The 19,056-nt window shown below is 36.5% G+C and overlaps 1 protein-coding gene across 18 annotated transcripts in view; it reads left to right on the top strand.

The window, feature by feature from the left end:
• RIMS1 (regulating synaptic membrane exocytosis 1) overlaps window positions 1–19,056 on the top strand; it is a 518,137-nt gene that overhangs the window by 93,137 nt on the left and 405,944 nt on the right. For 16 of the 18 annotated variants that reach the window (XM_056110000.1, XM_056109993.1, XM_056109992.1 and 13 more), the window contains exon 2: window positions 7,814–7,894. The exons of the other annotated variants lie outside the window; for them this stretch is intronic. In XM_056110000.1, coding sequence (XP_055965975.1) covers window positions 7,814–7,894 — 81 coding nt within the window. The remainder of the gene's footprint in view (window positions 1–7,813; window positions 7,895–19,056) is intronic. 18 annotated transcript variants of the gene reach the window in all.

Raw genomic sequence — 19,056 nt, 5'->3', positions numbered from 1 at the left:
AGATGAATGCAATCTTCTATGTCTGTCCCTCTCTCTCTAGTTCATTTCATTTAGCATGATTGATACTTTCCATGTAGAAACACTTGTATGTAAATTTCAGGACATCATCATTTCTAACAGCTGCATAGTATTCCATTGTGTAGATGTATCAAAGTTTCTTTAACTGGTCATCTGTTCTAGGGCACTTGGTATTTTTTTCCAATTCTTGGCTATTGTGAACAGTGCAGCAATGAGGCAGGACTCTCAGTCTTTCTCCATTGCAGATAATGCTTGCTGTAGGCTTGTGGTAGGTGGCGTTAACTATATTGAGGAAAGTCCCTTCTGTACCCATTGTGGCAAAGGTTTTCATCATAAACAGGTACTGGATCTTGTCAAATGCTTTCTCTGTATCTACTGATATGATAATATGTGTTTTATCTTTTCTTTTGTTGATATGATGGATTATGTTGATTGATTCAGGAATGTTAAATCACCCTGGCATCCCTGGGATGCGTCCCACTTGGTCATGGTGTATGATCTTTTAGATAAGTTGTTGAATTCTATTTGGTAGTATTTTGTTGAGAATCTTCACATCCGTGTTCATCAGGGATATCGGCTTGTAGTTTTCTTTCTTGTGGTGTCTTTGTTTCCTTTTGGTATTAGAGAGATATGGGCTTCATAGAAACTGTTTGGGAGAGTTTTTGTTTCTTCAATTTCCTGGAAAAGCTTGAGAAGTACTGGCAATAGGTCCTCTTTAGATGTTTGGAAAAATTCGCCAGTGAATCCATCTGGATCTGGGCTTTTGTTTTTGGGAAGACTTTTGATTACAGTTTCAATTTCCTTATGTTAATAGGTCTATTCAGGTACTCTAGATCTTCCTCATTCAGCCTTGGGAGATTATAGGAATCCAGGAATCTATCCATTTCTTCTAGGTTCTCATGTTTTGTGGCATACAGACTTTCAAAGTAGTCTCTGATGATCTTTTGAATTTCTTTGGTTTCTGTTGTGATATCCCCCTTCTCATTTCTGATACAGTTTATTAGGGTTTTCTCTCTCTTTCTTTGTGAGTGTTGCTAGTGGTATATCTATCTTGTTCATTTTCTCAAAGAACCAGCTCTTTGTTTCATTGTTCTCTCGGATTGTGTTTTTGGTTTGCATGTCGTTGATTTCTGCTGTTTTATGATCTCTTTCCTTCTGCCTAATTGGGCTTCTTTTCGTGGCCCTTTTCTAAGATCTTGACCTGTGAAGTCAAGGTGTTTATGTGGGCTCTTTGTTCCTTCATGAGAAATGCTTACAGAGCTATAAATTTTCCCCTTAACACGGCTTTAGCTGCATCCCATAGGTTCTGATAGCTCATGTTTTCATTCTCATTTGTTTCCAGGAATCTTTTGATTTCATCCTTGAGTTCTTCTTGATCCACTCGTTGTTCAACATAGAGTTGTTTACTTTCCAGGTGTTTGATTTGGTTCTCCGTGTGTGTGTGTGATTCACTTCTATCTTCAGTGAATCGTGGTCTGAAAAGATTGTTGATACTATTTCTGTCTTCCTGATTCTATTGAGGTATGTTTTGTGGCCTAGCACATGGTCTATTTTGGAAAATGTTCCATGCGCACTGGAGAAAAATGTGTATTCTTACTTTTGGGGTGTAAAGCCCTATATAGGTCTATAAGCCCTTTCTCTTCTATTTCTTCTGCCAAAGCCACTGCTGTATAATATAGTACTGGAAGTAGTTGCATTAGCAGTTAGGCAAGAAAAATATACTAAAGGGCATTCAGGTAGGAAAAGAAGAATTCAAGCTCTCACTATTAGCAGATGATAAGAGAACCCTAACCCTAAAGCCTCTACCAAGAAACTTCTAGAAACAATAGACTTGTAAACTTGCAGGCTATAAATTGAATACCCAAATGTCGATGGCTTTCCTACATGCTATTAGTGAAAGAGAAGAAAGTGACATGAAAAAAAATAATCCTATTCACAATTGTGCCCCAGAAAATCAAGTACCTAGGAATAAGTTCAACTAAGGACATAAAAGACCTGTACAAAAAAAACCTACAAATCGCTACTTCATGAAATAAAAGAGGACATGAGAAATTAGAAAGATATCCCCTGCTCATGGATTGGGAGAATTAACGTTGTCAAAATGACAATACTCCCCAAAGCATTGAACAAATTCAGTGTAATCCCTATAACAATACCCATGACATTCTTCAAAGAAATGAAGCAAACACTCCTGAAATTAATATGCAACAATAACAAAAAGCTAAAGCAATTCTTCGTAAAATGAAAATGGGAGAAATCAAAATTCCTAACTTCAAAATTTACTACAAAGCAGTAATAATTAAAACGGCATGGTACTGGAACAAAGACAGATCTGCAGACCAATGGAACAGGGTTGAATGTACTGACATTTCACCCCAAACATATGATCATTTAACCTTTGATTAGGGAGCAAGAAATGTGAAGTGAACAAGGAAAGCCTCTTTAACAAATTGTGCTGGGAAAACTGGACAGCTACAAGAGAAAAAATGAAGTCATGAAATATATATACAAGTGGTACTACATGGAAAGTATCATGCTGAGTAAAATGAATGAATCAGAAAGAGAGGGACAGACATAGAAAGATTGCATTCATCTTGGGAATACAAAGTAACAAAATAGGAGACCAACACCCAACAATATGTTAAGATAAGTAGCAGGAGGTTCACTCCATGGCTTGGAGGCCAGCTGCACATGCTAGGGAAAAGGCAGCTCAGATAGAGAAGGGAACACCAAGTGTTGGGAGGATCCTCCCAAGATGGGAGATGCGTGCTGAAAGTAGACTATAGACTGAACATGATTGCCACTCAGTGCCTCTTTTGCAATCCACAGCACCCAAAAGGAGAGAAAGAACCAAATAGAATGCCCTGCCACAGAGGTAGTGTGGGATCGGAGGATGAGGGGTGATAGGGATATTGGGATCATTCGTGGGGGAGAATGGCACTGGTGGAGGGATGGGTACTCAAACATTGTATGACTGAAACTCAAGCACAAAAATTGTCAGTCTACAATTGTACCTCATGGTGTTTCACTAATAAAAATTTCAAACAAAATGGTATAATCTTGAAAATAACTATTATTTGATGATCTGTTCCAAATCACATTTTCACACTAAATATTGAAGCTTTTGATCCATTCATCTTTTTTTACCATATTCATTTATATTTCTTAAAATCTGTAACATTATTTCCTTCTGTCTTATTTATTCATTTAACAGATATGTATTGAGCTACTGTTTTGTCAGATGCTACTTGAGGCTCTTAGCATGTGTGCAGAAAGCTTTTTTTCTTTATCAGTGCATACAATTGAAGATAGTACATTTTACTGCATAATAGAGCAGAAGTAAGAAATCAGGGATGGATGCAGTAGTGGGAGATAAATGCCCAAATATCCTGGGGCATCGTAATATGTTCTGAAGATTCTGGCTTTTTTTCCCCATCTTCTTTTTGGGTGACTAAACTGAGAAACTGTTTCAGTGATTTAGAGCAGAGGAGTTATGATCAAATGGATTTTCACTAATCACTTAGGCTATTGCATTGATAATGAATAAGGGAGGAGACTGAGTACAGGGCAGTTGGTTAAAAGTCTTTACTGAGGGGATCCAATTAAAAGGTAATATTGGCTTGGGACAGAGTTGCAATAGCAGACAGTATAAGAGATAGTCAAATTCTACTCATGCCTTGAAAGACAGAGCCAGTTGGGTGGTTTGGATGCCATGAGAGGTATGAGAGAAAGCAAAAATGTACTTATAATTTATAATAAATATAGATGGGAAATTTCAGAGTTCAGGTTTGTATATGTTTTGGGAGGGGTGGAAGATGTGGAATTCCATTATAGAAATGTTGATATTTGAGAAGTCTGCTAAAAATTCAAGTGAAAATGCTAAGATAGTTGACTGTATGAAGTAAGAGAAGACAGGGCTGAGGATAAGACTGAAGATAAACATCGAGTGTTTTCTCTACGAGAATCCCATGCTCTCTCTTGAATACCTCCTCTCTCTTTCCCTTCCCCCTCTCACATTTAATGAGTAATTTCTCTGTATACAACTATTTTGCTTCATTGTTAATTTTTTTACATGTATTTTACGAACTTTTCTTAATGCCTGATGGAAAAATGTCTGAAAGCATTGATCAGAAATATGGAAGAAAATGACTAGCTCCAGAACCCCTGAAGTCTTGTGTCTAATTTTTTTTCTGGCTTGTATGTCTCTTTAGTCAGTGACCAGCTAATCAGACTGTGTATTTTTAAAATACTTTCGCAATTTTAATAAACAAAAATATTCTATGGCAGAAACAGATGTAGAGTAGTAACAGGAGTATACTTTTCCTCCCGGCATTGTTTTGTTGTAATTGTCCTCAGATGACAGAATTAGTGGAAGTCAAAAAGCAAAAGATTGAGAACAGAAATCAAAAAGTGTCACAGTATATTTGGTAAGCAGTTAACAGCCACTCGTTGCCAAACATTCGTCACGAAAGACAAAAATAATTTAGTGAAACCAAAACTGATAAAAGTTTCATAAACTAGTTTTTGTTTTACTTTGTTTTGTTCTGTTTTTGCAGATGGAGAAGTTTGGGGTGAGATTAGTGGTGGTGCAGGCATCAAAATGGAAACTCAGAAGAGAGAAAGTAATTATGTAAATTGTTTTATATCAGGGCCTTTAGAATTTGTAATTCACATACTTTAAGTATTTGGAAGCACATTTAGTTCCTGTTTGGGAAGATGAAAGCCTTTCCATGGCCTCATCGGCAGGCTGATGGCAATTCATGTTTCTCCCGTGTGTATGTGCAGGGAGGAGAAGAGGCTGAGTGGGCAGTTGGCAGCCATTCATCGCATTGATTGCAGTCATTCATAAAACCCAGTGTGTGCTGCTGGGGGCGGAGTCAGGAGGCGCATTCCCCTGACGTGGTTCCAGAATGTCACATTTGCATAAGTCTTCCGTGATGCTTGAGTGGTGAGGGAGTGCTTTTATGCAGCTTGCAGACTTGTTAGGAGTTCATGCCTGCTAAATCCCTGAGTAATGAATGACCTTGCAAAGAAGGGGAGGTTAAATCCTCTGAACTCCTCTCAGTCCTTAGTAATTCAGGGAAGTCGCCTTGGGGACCGCAGTTGTGGTCACCTGGTCTGTGACTGGAGGACCAGAGCAGTTGTAGAGAAAGAACTTTAAGAACTGCAACATGAGGAAAAGAAAGTGCTGCAGCATGCCAAAATATTGTGCTTCTCAGTTTTGAGAGAATTGTATTATAATACATGGAGATAAAAGAAAGCAATGAGCTCAACAACTTCCACATTTAGAGCTGTTTCGAATAGGGTGGTTTACTTTTCCAACTGTGATGTGCCAGGCAAACAGTTCAGTCATAATTACAAAATATTAATCTATGTGGGACATATAGAATTTAGAGTAGATTGTTTAATTTTATATATCTTTTTGTAAGTATAAGTTTCTTTTCTAATATCTAGAAGAAATTCCAGCTAAAGGTTCTAATTAAGAATTCCGTGTATATGTATGTATATATGCACATATGCATTTATGTATATTAGAGTCCCCACAAATTAACTGTATTGGTTTGCATGGTTTGTATTCTACAACATATGTCAACAAAATATTATATGTTGTAATTTTTTTTGGCTTTTTTGGGGGGGTCACACCTGGTGATGCTCAGGGGTATTACTCTTGGCTCATGCACTAAGGAATTACCCCTGGCGGTGCTCCAGGGGTCACTATGGGATGCTGGGAATCAAACCCAGGTTGGCCTCGTGCAAGGCAAATGCCCTCCCCGCTGTGCTATTGCTCCAGCCCCTATATATTGTAATTTTAAACCAAAACTATTGAATACTTGAGATTAGGTAAGACTTTTCTGTATAGATGTGGTAACATTACACTCAGGAAAAATTGTTTTGTTTAGATATCTACACTTAGTGCTAAATGACATTCTAATAGGTGACATTGATAATGTTATTAGAAAAGAGTCTCTTAAAAGAGCACATTTAAGGAAAATTCTGATAGATTAATTGCAAAGACCTGTACAAATATCAAAATCTTTAGAGGGGAAAAAGAAGTGAATTAAGGCAGAAGGTTGCATATGGCATCTCATAGATTTAATTCTCCAAACATTTTCCCAAATTTGGTGATATTTCTAATTTCACAAACCATTGCGTATAGGTTAAACATGTGTGCACTATTTTTATCCGAGTGAGAATTGCTACGATTTTCCAGCGTTATAAAATTTAACTTCCTGAGCACTGTACTTCGTGTTAGATTAAAATTTCAGAGATCACAAATACCTAACTTTTCCTTAACAAACGCCTTATTCATTATTTCTTTTGTTTGTTTTGGAGACACACCCAGCAATGCTCAGGGATTACTCCTCACTCTGCATTCAGGAATTACTCTTGATGGTGTTTGGGGGAACATATGGTTTGCCAGGGATGAAACCAGGTTGGCTGCATGCAAGGAGAGAGCCCTACCCACTATATCGTCTCTCAGGCCCCTTCTTTAATGTTTCCTTAACCAGTGTTGTGGCCTTTGGTGCCAACGGCTGTCTTTGACTCATTCATATATCCATCAGTCTAATAAGTGTTTCCTATTAATTCTTGATAAATGCTGCATTCCTTAACTTTTATCCCAGAAGAGAAAGTGCTGAGTAAGACTTTGAAATGGTGGCTTTTATTTTTCTCATCTTGCTAAATATTGATTTCTTAGTCTTTCTTCACCTTCTTTAGAACAAGTTTATCTCTGTATGTGTATGTATGTGTGTGGGCATGCACATGTTTCTGTGAATTGTGTCTACGTTTCCCTGTATCATTTTTTTCAGAAGTGGAGAATTTTGCCATGCAGCTGTAGTTATGGGAAAATGGTCTATCTGCCACAACTTGGAAAGTGAAATAAACTTCAACTTGATTCAGTGAAAATCTTTGGGTTCCAATAGGTGTTTCCATTGAGTAAAGTCTAGAAATTTGATCTCAGTTTTATAACTGATGTGTCCCTATAAAAAGTAGTGTGTGTTTTTGAGCTTTCGAGGAGAAGCAATATTTGAATCACCCAAGTAGAGTCAAAGTTGGGAGTATGTTCTGATTTCTTCCTTGTTATCTCTCCAGTGCTCTGTAAAACTGTGGACATTAGAAAAATAATATCTTTTCTTGAGGCCCTTTGACAATGTATTATTAATTTACCCACTGCTTTCATTTATTCTATGCTAATGATTCACGGCACAAAGAACTTTTACTGATTTTTTTAAGTTTGAAGGTATCAGACATATGTTTATATGTAAGAACATCTTCTCCTTCCTCTTCCTCTTTTCTTAGCATGAAAAGGGTTTTAAACCAGGTGATACCTTGAGGTTTTCAAGACCCTTCTTGCATAAAGAGAAAGACTAGTATGGTGACAAATAGTGTGGAAAAAAGAGTCTGAATATTTTAGAGAAACAGTCAAAGCCACAGAAAATCCTGCCCAATTTTTAACACATCAACACAACAGCTGTTCTATTTTTAAAGTTTCAGATGCCTTCGCATGGTGAAGCTTTCAGTAGCATTTCTTCCATGGGGAAACCTGCTGACATGCAATTTATTGGTACTAAAAGGAAAATCAAATACAGAGACAAGCATAGGTTTTATTTGGGTCTGATTTAGCTCTTGGATGCCTAAGTTGAAGATTTCCAAGTTTTCCAGGACCTCAATAATTAAACTGAAGGGGCTTGAAAAATATCTCTTAGATTGTGTTTTCAGTACCATGTTTAATTTCCAGATGTATTCTACCCTTTTATAATTAATAGTGCGTTGTGCTGTCTATCATGCGCCCCAGGTGTGTTGTCAGGGATATGGCGAAGCCTCCTGTCTGCAAAACCCCAAGAAATGCTGAAACCCAGCCCCACCAACCTCCACCGTGAGTATGGCATTGGTTTTATTGACTGAAAAAAAATGTCTAACACATATCATTGGGTACATATATACTATTCATATTGCATATGGGAGCAGAAACTCTGGATACTATGGGATATGGGTAATAAAAGATAACTATGGAGTCAGATAAAATTATCAGAAACATGGCTGGCTCTAAAAATATCTTTGATAATTGGTGCCTTTAATGCCTTACTGGAAACAAGAGGAATCTCAGGAAAGGGGCACATTTTTTAGGACTTTAGAAAGAAAAGGGTCTCTCTCTGTCTCTGATTTTGGTTGTATGTGGGTTAGAGGCTAAGACTTAAGGGAATTCTGTAGGTAGGCACATAGGAGAAAAGTCAATGACTAGCTTATGAATGACAGAACTGCATAGACAGTTAATCACGAGCCCTCATAGTATATTAGTTGACAGAAATGTATAATCCCAAAGAGTAGATTGCCCTGCAGATTTTATTTATTTTTTTGAAATCTTAAGTGTAGATACAGTTAAGAGTTAAAAGAGCAGCTGAAGCAGAAGCAGGAAGTAGAGAATAACCAAATAAAAGTCACCTCTCAGTTTCAAATGTGGGTTTTGAAGAAATGAAATGTAAAGATCTTAAAAATTCTGCAGAGTAGCAAGTTATATTCAGTCTTCTGCATAGAATTATGTTCCTGGTAAGAAAAATTAAATGTTTTCTTAAAATGTCTCAGCAGCAGCAATACTCTTAGCATAACCATTACAGCTGAAATAGTAACTATTGGGAAAAAGCTGCCTCTTTCCAAGGTTTACAGAAAAAAAAGTGCTTTTTTTCTTTTTTTCAAGGTATGTGCACTATGAGTGGTGATGTCCTGTAGTTTTTTTTTTTTTTTTACAGAATTCTCTGAAGTAGAAGCAAAATAAGTGGAAAAAATAGTAAAAGGTCTGTGAGGAAAACTACAGCGCTCTTGTGCAGGGACAAATCTTTTTTTAACATTGACAAACACACAAAAAATAAAGAGTGTAATTCTTATATTGTTGTATTGTAGCAACAAATTACTTGAGCTTTTATTTAGGATATTTTGGATATATAATTTTGGTAAATGTATTTTAATAGGGTCAATAAATTATAAAATTTATCTCAGTAAGCAGACTTGACTATCATCTACATCATCAGTAATTTCCAAGGAATAAAAATAATTTTGATTTAATCATAGTGAAAATGATTTAAATTTATATGACAAAAGAACTTGAAAACATACTTTTATTATTGTTGGCAGTTTCTTTGGAAACATTGTTACTATAAAGCCATTTTCCTGATGATGTAAGTTTTCTTGACAATACATGAAACTTATGAAAACATTTTATTTTATTTAATAGGGATAAGAAACATTTTACTTATTTTAGGATTCAATTTCTTGGAAAATTAATTGAGGAATAAAGTCTAATTTAAAATCTATACTATACATGTATGTATATGATACTATGTAATATAATATATCTATTTATAACATACACATAGAGAAATGTTTTATTTTAATTTGTCCTTTGCACTTCTGGATAAATTGGAATCACTGTATTTGAGGCAGAGATTATTCTTTTCAACAACATCAGTGACTTTAGATTATTTTTCTTTCTTTAATGTTTGTAGATTTATGTTGTAGGAATCTGTTGCAACATATAATGGACCTAGTAGAACTTTCTTTCTGGCCTCGTTTTGTGTGTACTGGTCCAGACAACTAGGTGTAAACTCTTTGCATCCTTTTCTCTGACAATCTTTTGTTCACTATTTTTTTTCCAAATTGAAATAGTGAACCTCTCTTTAGGTGACCTGGAGAATTGAAAGTTTGAAGTTAAATTTTTATTTCTAATGATCCTCAGCATGCAGTGATGTTTGTGAATTGAGTTGTCATCCACATAAATATATTTCAAGGTTGATAATTAAGGATAACAGTAAATTAGTGGTGAAGATTATTAAGTATAGATATTAGCAAGCAGGTCAGTGTTTTAAAATTTATAAGTCACAATCTATTAGTGGATCTGAAAGTCATAAAGGGGTAGCATACTTTTTAAAAAAAATTTCTGAAATAGAAAATAACAAGACATCAGAGTGCAATCCAGTTTAGAATTTTTGCATAATCTTAGATTTCTGAAATCATATGTATCATAATTCAGAATTTAATAAACCAATAATAGTTATAAGGATGCACTAGAGTATCAACAGTGATGTCAATGTATTCAGGAAAGATTTTTTTCTAAAGTAGGGTGTACTAATTAGAGTGGATTAGTCATATTTGTGTTCTATACGTGTATTTTTATAAATATATATGTATATATTACTATATATATTACTTTGGCAGAAGTGGGAAGATGAAATGTAAACTGTATGTGGATGAACTAGAAATAAGTATACCAATTAAAAGAATATTGTAATAGTCCAGCTATAAATGATAAGGTCTTGACCACTGGGATAACAGATGGCATAAGAAGGAAACTTTTCAAGTGCAGAATAACAAATCAGAGGTGCAATGTCTGATAGTTACCTGAATAAGTTTTGTAAAAAAAAAAAAAGAAGTTAGGAAGAGGACCTGGGGGGCTAAAAGCCACCAATTGAGTACTGGAAATAAAGAAGCAAAAAAGGTCTAGTGGTAGATTGGCAATAAGGAGGTCAGGTTTTTATAGAAAGATTTTGTTGTTTCTTCTCATCATATAAAGGTATAGGTTAAACAGATAATCAAGTATATGATCCTGAACCACTCATCTAATTGGGAAAATAGATGGCATTACTAAATGAATTATAGTAGGCTAAAAATGACAGAGAGATCTTGGTAAAACCAGTTATTGAGAAATGGGCAAAACGAACAAGATTGCCACAACTCAGTTGTTAAAAAATGGTTGAAAGAAGAAAAGCAAAAGAATCAGAACATAGTTGACATATTCAGGGGAGATGCCAAATAGTAGTTGTAGAAAAAACAGTAAATATGTTATTTAAGACATTAAAAATATTTTTTGGATTTGGTCATTCAGGGCATTGATAGTATTTGTTATAGATCATTGATAGGAATATGTATATGGAAATAAACAAGAGATGAGTTAGAAAAAATATAACTGTATGTGACTTAAAAAATTGACTGCAAATGAGAGTAGTATGTAGATGAAAAGTAGCTAAGTTTACCTGTATTGCTTGGTATATTCTATTTTATGTCTTGATCGGTGAACACACATGTCATTCTACCTTAATTTTTCGTAATTTTGTATATAAACTATCCAAAGCGTCTCCTAAATTTCTGTTAAAAAATCACTCAGGTATATTAGAAATATTGTGTAAGTGGTCATCACTTAATCAAAGTAACAAGTATATCAAAATATTACTAAAATTCAACATATTGAGACATATTCCTTTTTCTCAAGTACAGGAGACTTAGATAAATGAGACTGAATTTTTCTCTTGAGTTCTTTCTCACATAGAGCCTGTAATTTTATAATCATGTAAAGTATAATGCTACATGATAAGTGTAGTACTTGAAGTATGCTTGAGAAGAGAAAAACTTTTCTTTCAGTGTTGTATGGTCAGGGAAGTAGTAAGAGAGACTTTCATAGCTAATTTTAATTTTTATGGATATTCTATGGATAGGCAAGTTTGAAGCTGTGTACCAAAAGAAAGAATAGTTGCTCCAAGGCCTGAGGCATCAAGGTACACTAGAGTTAATTTAATGTATAGACTTATTTCTGGAACCTGTTAATGAAGGTATTTTTGGGGAGATATGGGGGAGGGCATTTAGTCTTTTTGTAGTGTATGAGAGACAGAGACAGAGACAGAGAGAGAGAGAGAGACAGAGAGAGAGAGAGAGGAGAAGAGAGACCGAGAGAGAAGAGAAAGGAAGGAACTTCAAACATGTTTTGCTTTTTCCTTGAATTTACTATTAATACCGAGTTTTAAGATTAGACATAATGTTATTGAGTTTTTATGTTTTCCGAAGTGATTGGGGAATTTTAAAATCCTGAGAAACGCTTAATATTCTTATCAGTCTCAGTCATCAACATTCATGGTCATAAGTGAAAAAGGTAGGATTTAGGAAATGTTTGAGGAAGTTTTGCACTCAATATACAGTTCAGTGATTCATTCGATTTAACAAAGAAGAGAGTGTCTAACTCCTCTAGTTCAAAAGATTAAGTGAATGTGATAAAATCAAGAAGAGAGTTTAGACAATAAAGCAAGTTGAACTTTAGCATTAGACTTGTGTATTTTTTTTTTGCTATAAAGGGATTACAAGACAAATGGCTATTCATATCCCAAACTCATGAGAGTCTCAGAGTAGATACACTAATTTGTAAGCAATTATATTAGAATAAAAGTCATTCAGATAAATAGAATGGGAAGGAAAAAGAAAGGAAAAATACTAAAAGGTAGCATAAATGATAATTGACAGTATTTATGCAAAGAACAAAGTAATAAGTAAAAATTATGCCAGATCATGCATGATAAACTTATCCTGGATTTTTTTGGTCTTACCCCACATTCTAGCACTCAAATTTCCATGTCCTGAAAACCTCTTCCCTTCTTAGCCCTGAAAAAAACCTTGTTCGTTGGTCTCATCAGAATTGTTACAATCGGAATTTGAAGATTAAATATCTGTATAAAGCTTGCCTTGCAAGCACCAACTCCAGTTCCATCACCAGCAGCACTTGTCATCCAATGAGACCCACCAGGAATGATCCTGACCACAGAGCCAGGAGTAAGCCCTTGGCAACACTGGGTGTGTCCGCCCAAAACAAAGCACCAAAGAAAGCTAATGATTGCTATGCTTTCACAAATAATGTTTGTATTTCTGTGAAAGTTAACACGCAAGGAACAAATTAAAGAGACCTATGTGAATTATAGGCCAGTTTATTCCTGATTTTGTTTATTGCTTCATTTTTGTTGTTCAGGTATATGAAACCAGATATATGGGATCAGAGAGCTAGTACACTGGGGAGGGCACTTGCCTTTCATGCAACCAACCCGAATTTATCCCCAACATCTACATGGTCCCCTGAGCACCAGTAGAGCAGGAGTAAATCCTGAACCAGCTTCGTGTGGTCAACAGAACAAAACAAAACAAAAGTACTAAGTTTTTCAGATATAATTCACATCTCATTCATTCTATTCATTCTGACACTAATTTAATTACTCTAGATATGGAGTTGTCTAATCAACATTTAAAATAAATTGAACAATAGATTACATGACGATTTGTGTTTCATTTATATCATTTTCCACTGTCCTGTCCACAGTCCTCCCATTGTTCATCGATTTTGCTCGAGCGGGCCCAGTAATGTCTCCATTGTGAGACTTGTTACTGTGTTTGGCATATCAAATACGTATCATGGGCAGCTTGCCAGGCTTTGCCGTGCGGGCGAAATACTCTCGGTAGATCGCCAGGCTTTCCAAGATGGGCAGAGGAATTGAACCCGGCTCAGTCAGGCCAGTGGCTTGCAAGGCCCTACCACTCACTGTGCTGTCGCTCAAACTTATTGATTTGTTATTGGTTTAAAGTATTATGGAACTTCAGCGATTTAGCATCACGCCACCATATGTATAAATCCAGTGCTAATAGCGAAGTTTCAGTGCCATCCTACTACAAAAAAAGACCATTCTACTCATTCCTCCTGTTTTCTTTTCACTTTTCTTATGATAATTCCTTTAGTTTTCACTGAAACTAGAATTTTCTTTTTCATTTATTTACTTCAGTTATTTTTATTCAAGGTATGAGTGAAATTATCTGGCAATTGTTTTTTACTTCCTGACATATTTCACTTAGCATAATCACATCAAGATCTATCTATTTTGTCCCAAAGGGCACAATTTTTTCTTTGTAATGGCAGAATAGTATTCCATCAAATATGCAGTATCACAACTTATTCATCTAGTCGTCCATTTTAGGTTGGTTAAGTTTTGATTATTGTGACTAATACTATTATTAAACATCAGTGTGTAATGGTCTTTGTAAGTCATTGTTTTAATATAATTTTAATGTATTAACATAATTTGGGGAATCACACTGAATGATCCTGGAGTTGTGGTCTAATCTTGGCATGGTACACAGTGATTGCTCCTAGAAGTGCAGATGGGTCCGTGAGGTACTGGTGATTGAAGCAGAACTCCTGCATGCAAAATGTGTGCTCTATGCAACTGATTTATCTTCCATGCCATAGCATTATATCTATAAGATTAATTTATCCTGTAGCATGTATTGTTAATATTTCATTCTATTGTTGCTGAATAATATTTCATATATTATGTTAATTATATACTTTACCCAGCTGGAAAATGGGCACTGGCGGAGGGATGGGTGTTTGATCATTGTATAATTGAAACCCAAGCCAAAAATTTGTAAGTCTACAACTGTACTTGATGGTGTTTCACTAATAAAAATTAAAAATAATAAAATAAAAAAATAAAAATAACCAATATAGCCTCAGAATTTGACTTCAGAGCAATAGAAGGAAGGTGTCTAAAAGTTCTTGCAGACGTAAATTTTCTACAACTATTGAAGTTTTTTGGGTTTCATTTATCTGTTTGACCTTTGGAAAAATTGATAAACTTGGTTTGATATGGCGATGCTTTTACCTGCTGTTCTTTGTTTTGTGGTTACTGTTTGTATGTCTCACTATTAGTTATCAATCTTCTTCATTTATGAAATAACTTAATTTCCAGAAAAGAATTCAGTTTATTTTTAGGATTAGAAGCCCATTGTGCCTCCTTCTCTACTTCCTGTTTCCTATAATGAAGTTTCTGAGCAATGATGATTTACATCCCTCACTAGTCATCTTTCATGCGATCTGGGTTGAAGTTTTTGACTTGGGAATGTTTGTCTTTGTGTCTCACACACTTTTCCTTGTCCCTTCTTCATAACTTCAGATAAATCAGCTTAAAATTGACAGGGAGATGTAGCCAAACATTCTTTTCATAGGAATACTTTTTTGAATCTCAAGGGAATTTTTTTTCAGCAACTACAATTTTCATTCATATTTAACTCATAATTCATAATTAACAGAGGAGACTCAGATCAGCATCTATGAATTTGGGTGAATAAAATTATATAAATGTTTGTAGCTGATATTTAACTCATTCATTTTTATTGTGAACATAGCAAAATGCATATATAAATATGAAATAAAACTGAACTGAAATTCCACACAATTGCAAATAAATTGTAAATTGTATGTTGATAACCATTTTGTTTTCAAAACCTATCTGTCTTGGGACTGGGGTTATAGTGTAGAGAGCAGAGCACTTTTCTTACATGGAGACAACCCAGGTTCTATCCCCAGCATCCCGTATTGCCCCCTGAGTCCCATAAGGAGTGATTTCTGAGCACAGAGAGAGCGGTAACTCCTGAGCATCAATGGGTAACTTCTGCCCCTCCCCCCCCCAAGGTACATATTTATATTTTATGGGTACATAACTTAAAAAATTAATAGCATAAATAATTCTTGCTGGTACATTAAAAAAATTCTATGAAGTGGACAAATCCTACAAACACACAATCAAGACTGAGAATAGGAGAATTAAGAAATGATTAAGGGAAAATCTGAATAGACCTAAATAGTATTTTTATTCTAAAAATTAATAATGTTTTTATGATAGAAATATTTTAGATAATGTATAGTATCTGTATTAAAATGAAGATTATTATAAAATCTCTATAAGTGTAAAAACAATCACCAGAATCATCATAGAACATTCAATATCATTATAGTTTTAATTTATTTCAAAAAAAAGTACAAGTTCCTTAGCAAACAGACATTTCTCTAGTATAGGTCAACCATAAGCTCAGTGAGAGAATGTCATATTCAAAAGCAAAGTGCTGAGGAATTTGACTTGTTTTTTAAAGAAGCTCCTTTGATACTTTTTCCAAACTGGTTTCAAGGTAATAGATTCCCTAAATTGTTGCCTGTCCATGAAGCTCTGTATTGTTTCCTCAAATCTGAATGATAATCTAGCTGGGTATTCTCATTGAGGTGTTCTTTTCACTGATTATTTTTTCTTTTACTGTATATCCCACCATTCTCTGCTGACTCATTTGATAGATCGGTTTTGAATCTAATGGGCTTTCTTTTGTATGTAGGTTCCTTTATTAATATTGCTGCTTTTGATATTCTGTCTCTCTCTGGCTTCGTTATTTTGATTATAACGAATCTTTGGTTTTTTTCTCCTTAGATTTATTTTCCCTGAGACCCTTTGCACTTCTTGGATCTCAGAGCTCAGTTCCTCAGCTTAGGGAAATTTTATACGATTTCTGTAACTGGTGGTTCTTCATTAAAATTCTCTTCCAATTCTTCAGAGACTCCAGTGATTCTTACATTGTTGCTGATGAACTCATCCCATAGTTCTCTGGTGTGCTACTTATTTCTTTTCAGACTCTTTTCATCTTTTGTTGTTTACTTAAAGTTTCCTTCATCTCATCTCTTCTCTTCTCATCAAAAGATCTCAGTCTTTTCCTTAGCTACTATTATTCTGCTGCTCAGACCAGTTGAGTATCTTTATATCACATACTATATTCTTCATTTCTGTTGCTTCTGATTATAGCCTTTTCCATTAGGCTTTTATACTTTCTTGTTCTTTGCTGACTACTTGCGCCATCCCTTTTTTGAGCTCATTAAGGGTCCTCAGTGTGTTGTCACTAAAGTCACTCTCAGAGTTAACAGAGCTGGTTGGTACTGGTAAAGCCTTCTGTGTCATTTTTACTCACTGAATTTTTAGGCTTTTGTGCGCCTTCCTCTTCTCTCTTCCTTGAGTCTCCTGCCCCTGTTCCTGGCTGTCCTCGCCGGGGCCCCTTGGATGGAGTGGGTTGAGTTTCCCTCCCGCCCCGACCAGAGCTCCAGCAGCTGAAGACCTCCAGAACCAGCCACCACCATGCTGAGACCACTCTCCACACGCATGAAGGTATCGGCAGAGGAGCAAAGGCACGCGGGTCCCGGGGCTGACATCTCCAAGCCTGCTCGGATTGGGGCTGAGCATCCTCCACCCAGATCCTCCTTCTTCCAGTAGGCAGGGGTCACACCCACCAACTGGCCCCTTGGCGCCGTGTAATCCCATGAACGGCCAAGACCCAGAGACAATAAAACCCAGCTCCCGAAAGCGTGCGGCCGGGAATCTCATTCTTACTTCAGACAAACTGGCAGGTTACTGAATGTAACCTGCCCACATGGCAGCGTCTGGCAAACTCCCCGTGGCATACCCAATATGCCAAATACTAGTAATAATGATGGGTCTCATTCTCCTAACCCTGAAAGAGCCTTGAATATGGCACTTTTTAAAAATTCTCAGGGCTAGGATGAAGGAGACGTTACTGGGGCCTGCTCGAGGCAATCGACGAATAACTGGATGGTCATGGTCGTGTGCCTTCCTCATTGTGTTAGTGGTGTATCTGCTTCTGCTCTGCCGAAGGTGAATCTTTGTAGTCAGCATCTTCATCCCTCAAGTCTCTCAGGAAACAGACGGGGTGTTACTCTTTTCCTTCCCTGTCCATCTGTATTCCGTGACAGGTAAGATAACTGTGAGCAGTGTGAAGTGTCATGCATTACACTGCCAGGACATGTGGTAGTGGTTGTGTTGAGATGGCAGAGGAAAGGCATGAAGCCTGTCAGGACCCAGAGAGAAGGAAAGGCAATCCATTTCCTATTCCAAAAATGCTCTGCGTAAGTAATCCAGGAGGTTAACCTCATGGATGGTTAGAGGATCCAGTAGAGGACCTGAGGTATGAAGGTGGGCCTGCTGAAATGGCAGAGGGAGCATTTAGAGCCCTCCAGGCCCTAGCTGGAAGGGAGGGAAACCCCTTTCAGTTATTTAACCTAATTTTAAAGTAGTAGACCTTGAGCACCAAGTACTTAACTGAGATATGTAACATATATTTATACTTTTCCTGGAGTTGTGAAGAAAATATACATATGTATTTATAATTGAAAATTTAATTTCTCATTTAAATGACATATCTGTCTACATATTTATCTAACTCTGTATAACACAATCATTTATTATGCTAGGTAACCGATTTTATTTATTTATTTATTTTGCTTGTTGGGTCACACCCGGTGATGCTCAGAGGTTACTTCTGCCTTTGCACTCAGGAGTTACTCCTGGCAGTGCTCCGGAGACCTTATAGGATGGGAATTGAATCTGGGTCAGCCACATGCAAGGCAGAAGCCCGACCCACTGTACTATTGCTCCAGCCCCATGTATCAGATTTTTTTTAAATGTTCCTATGAAATTATTAACCCCTTGTTTGTCTGTCTATTCTTAAGCTCTGTGTACCAGACCTGATCTTCAGACTCTGTGTTGTAAAGCTCAGACTCTTTGTCTTGATATATTATTGATGACAAAAGTTCAATGGGTTACACATGAAATCAGATACCTCACAGGCAGATTAAAGATTATAACCATTTCTCAAACACCTCCTTCATACTCAAGAACAGGAGGATTGGTCCATGGTTGGAAGCCTCCTGCAAGTGTTTGAGGAAAAGGCAGTTGGGGTAGAGAAGGAACCACTATGACAAAGATAGTTGGAAGTGATCACTCTGGATAGAGCTGCGTTCTGAAAAGAGGTAAAGGAACAAACATGATAACCTCTCAGTGTCTGCATTACAAAACATTATGCCAAAAGGAAAGGGGGGGGGGAGAGAGAGAGAGAGAGAGAGAGAGAGAGAGACAGAGACAGAGACAGAGACAGAGACAGAGACAGAGAGACAGAAAGATACAGCGACAGAGAGAGACAGAGAATGAGAGAAAGTAAGTGCCTACCATAGAGGCAGGCTAGGCATGGTTAGGGGATGGTGGAAGGGAAACTGGGGTCATTGTGGTGGGAAATGTGCACTGGTGGAGGGACAGGTGTTGGAACATTGGATGACTGAAACCTGAACATGAACAGCTTTGTAACTGTGTATCTCATGGTGGCTCAGTAAAAAAATAAAGGAACAAACAAAAAAAAAAAGCATGTGAAGAACTGGAAGACTGCTGGAATCTAACTCTCCTTTTCTTATTTATCTTGATACGGTCTCTTTGTTCTCCTGAGCCATGTGGTGTTCTGCACTCCTGATGTCATACAGATTTTCTTAGTATTTTCTCATTCCTGAACACTGTTGTAGCCCAGGTGTGATCTGCTTTTTCAGTGGAAACCTGTTAAATTAGCTTTGAATGAGAAAATATA

The sequence above is a fragment of the Sorex fumeus genome, unplaced genomic scaffold (assembly GCF_029834395.1).
Source record: "Sorex fumeus unplaced genomic scaffold, SorFum_2.1 ptg000008l, whole genome shotgun sequence".
In the NCBI taxonomy this organism is placed as follows: Eukaryota; Metazoa; Chordata; class Mammalia; order Eulipotyphla; family Soricidae; genus Sorex; species Sorex fumeus.
This window is presented reverse-complemented; position numbering and strand designations above follow the sequence as displayed.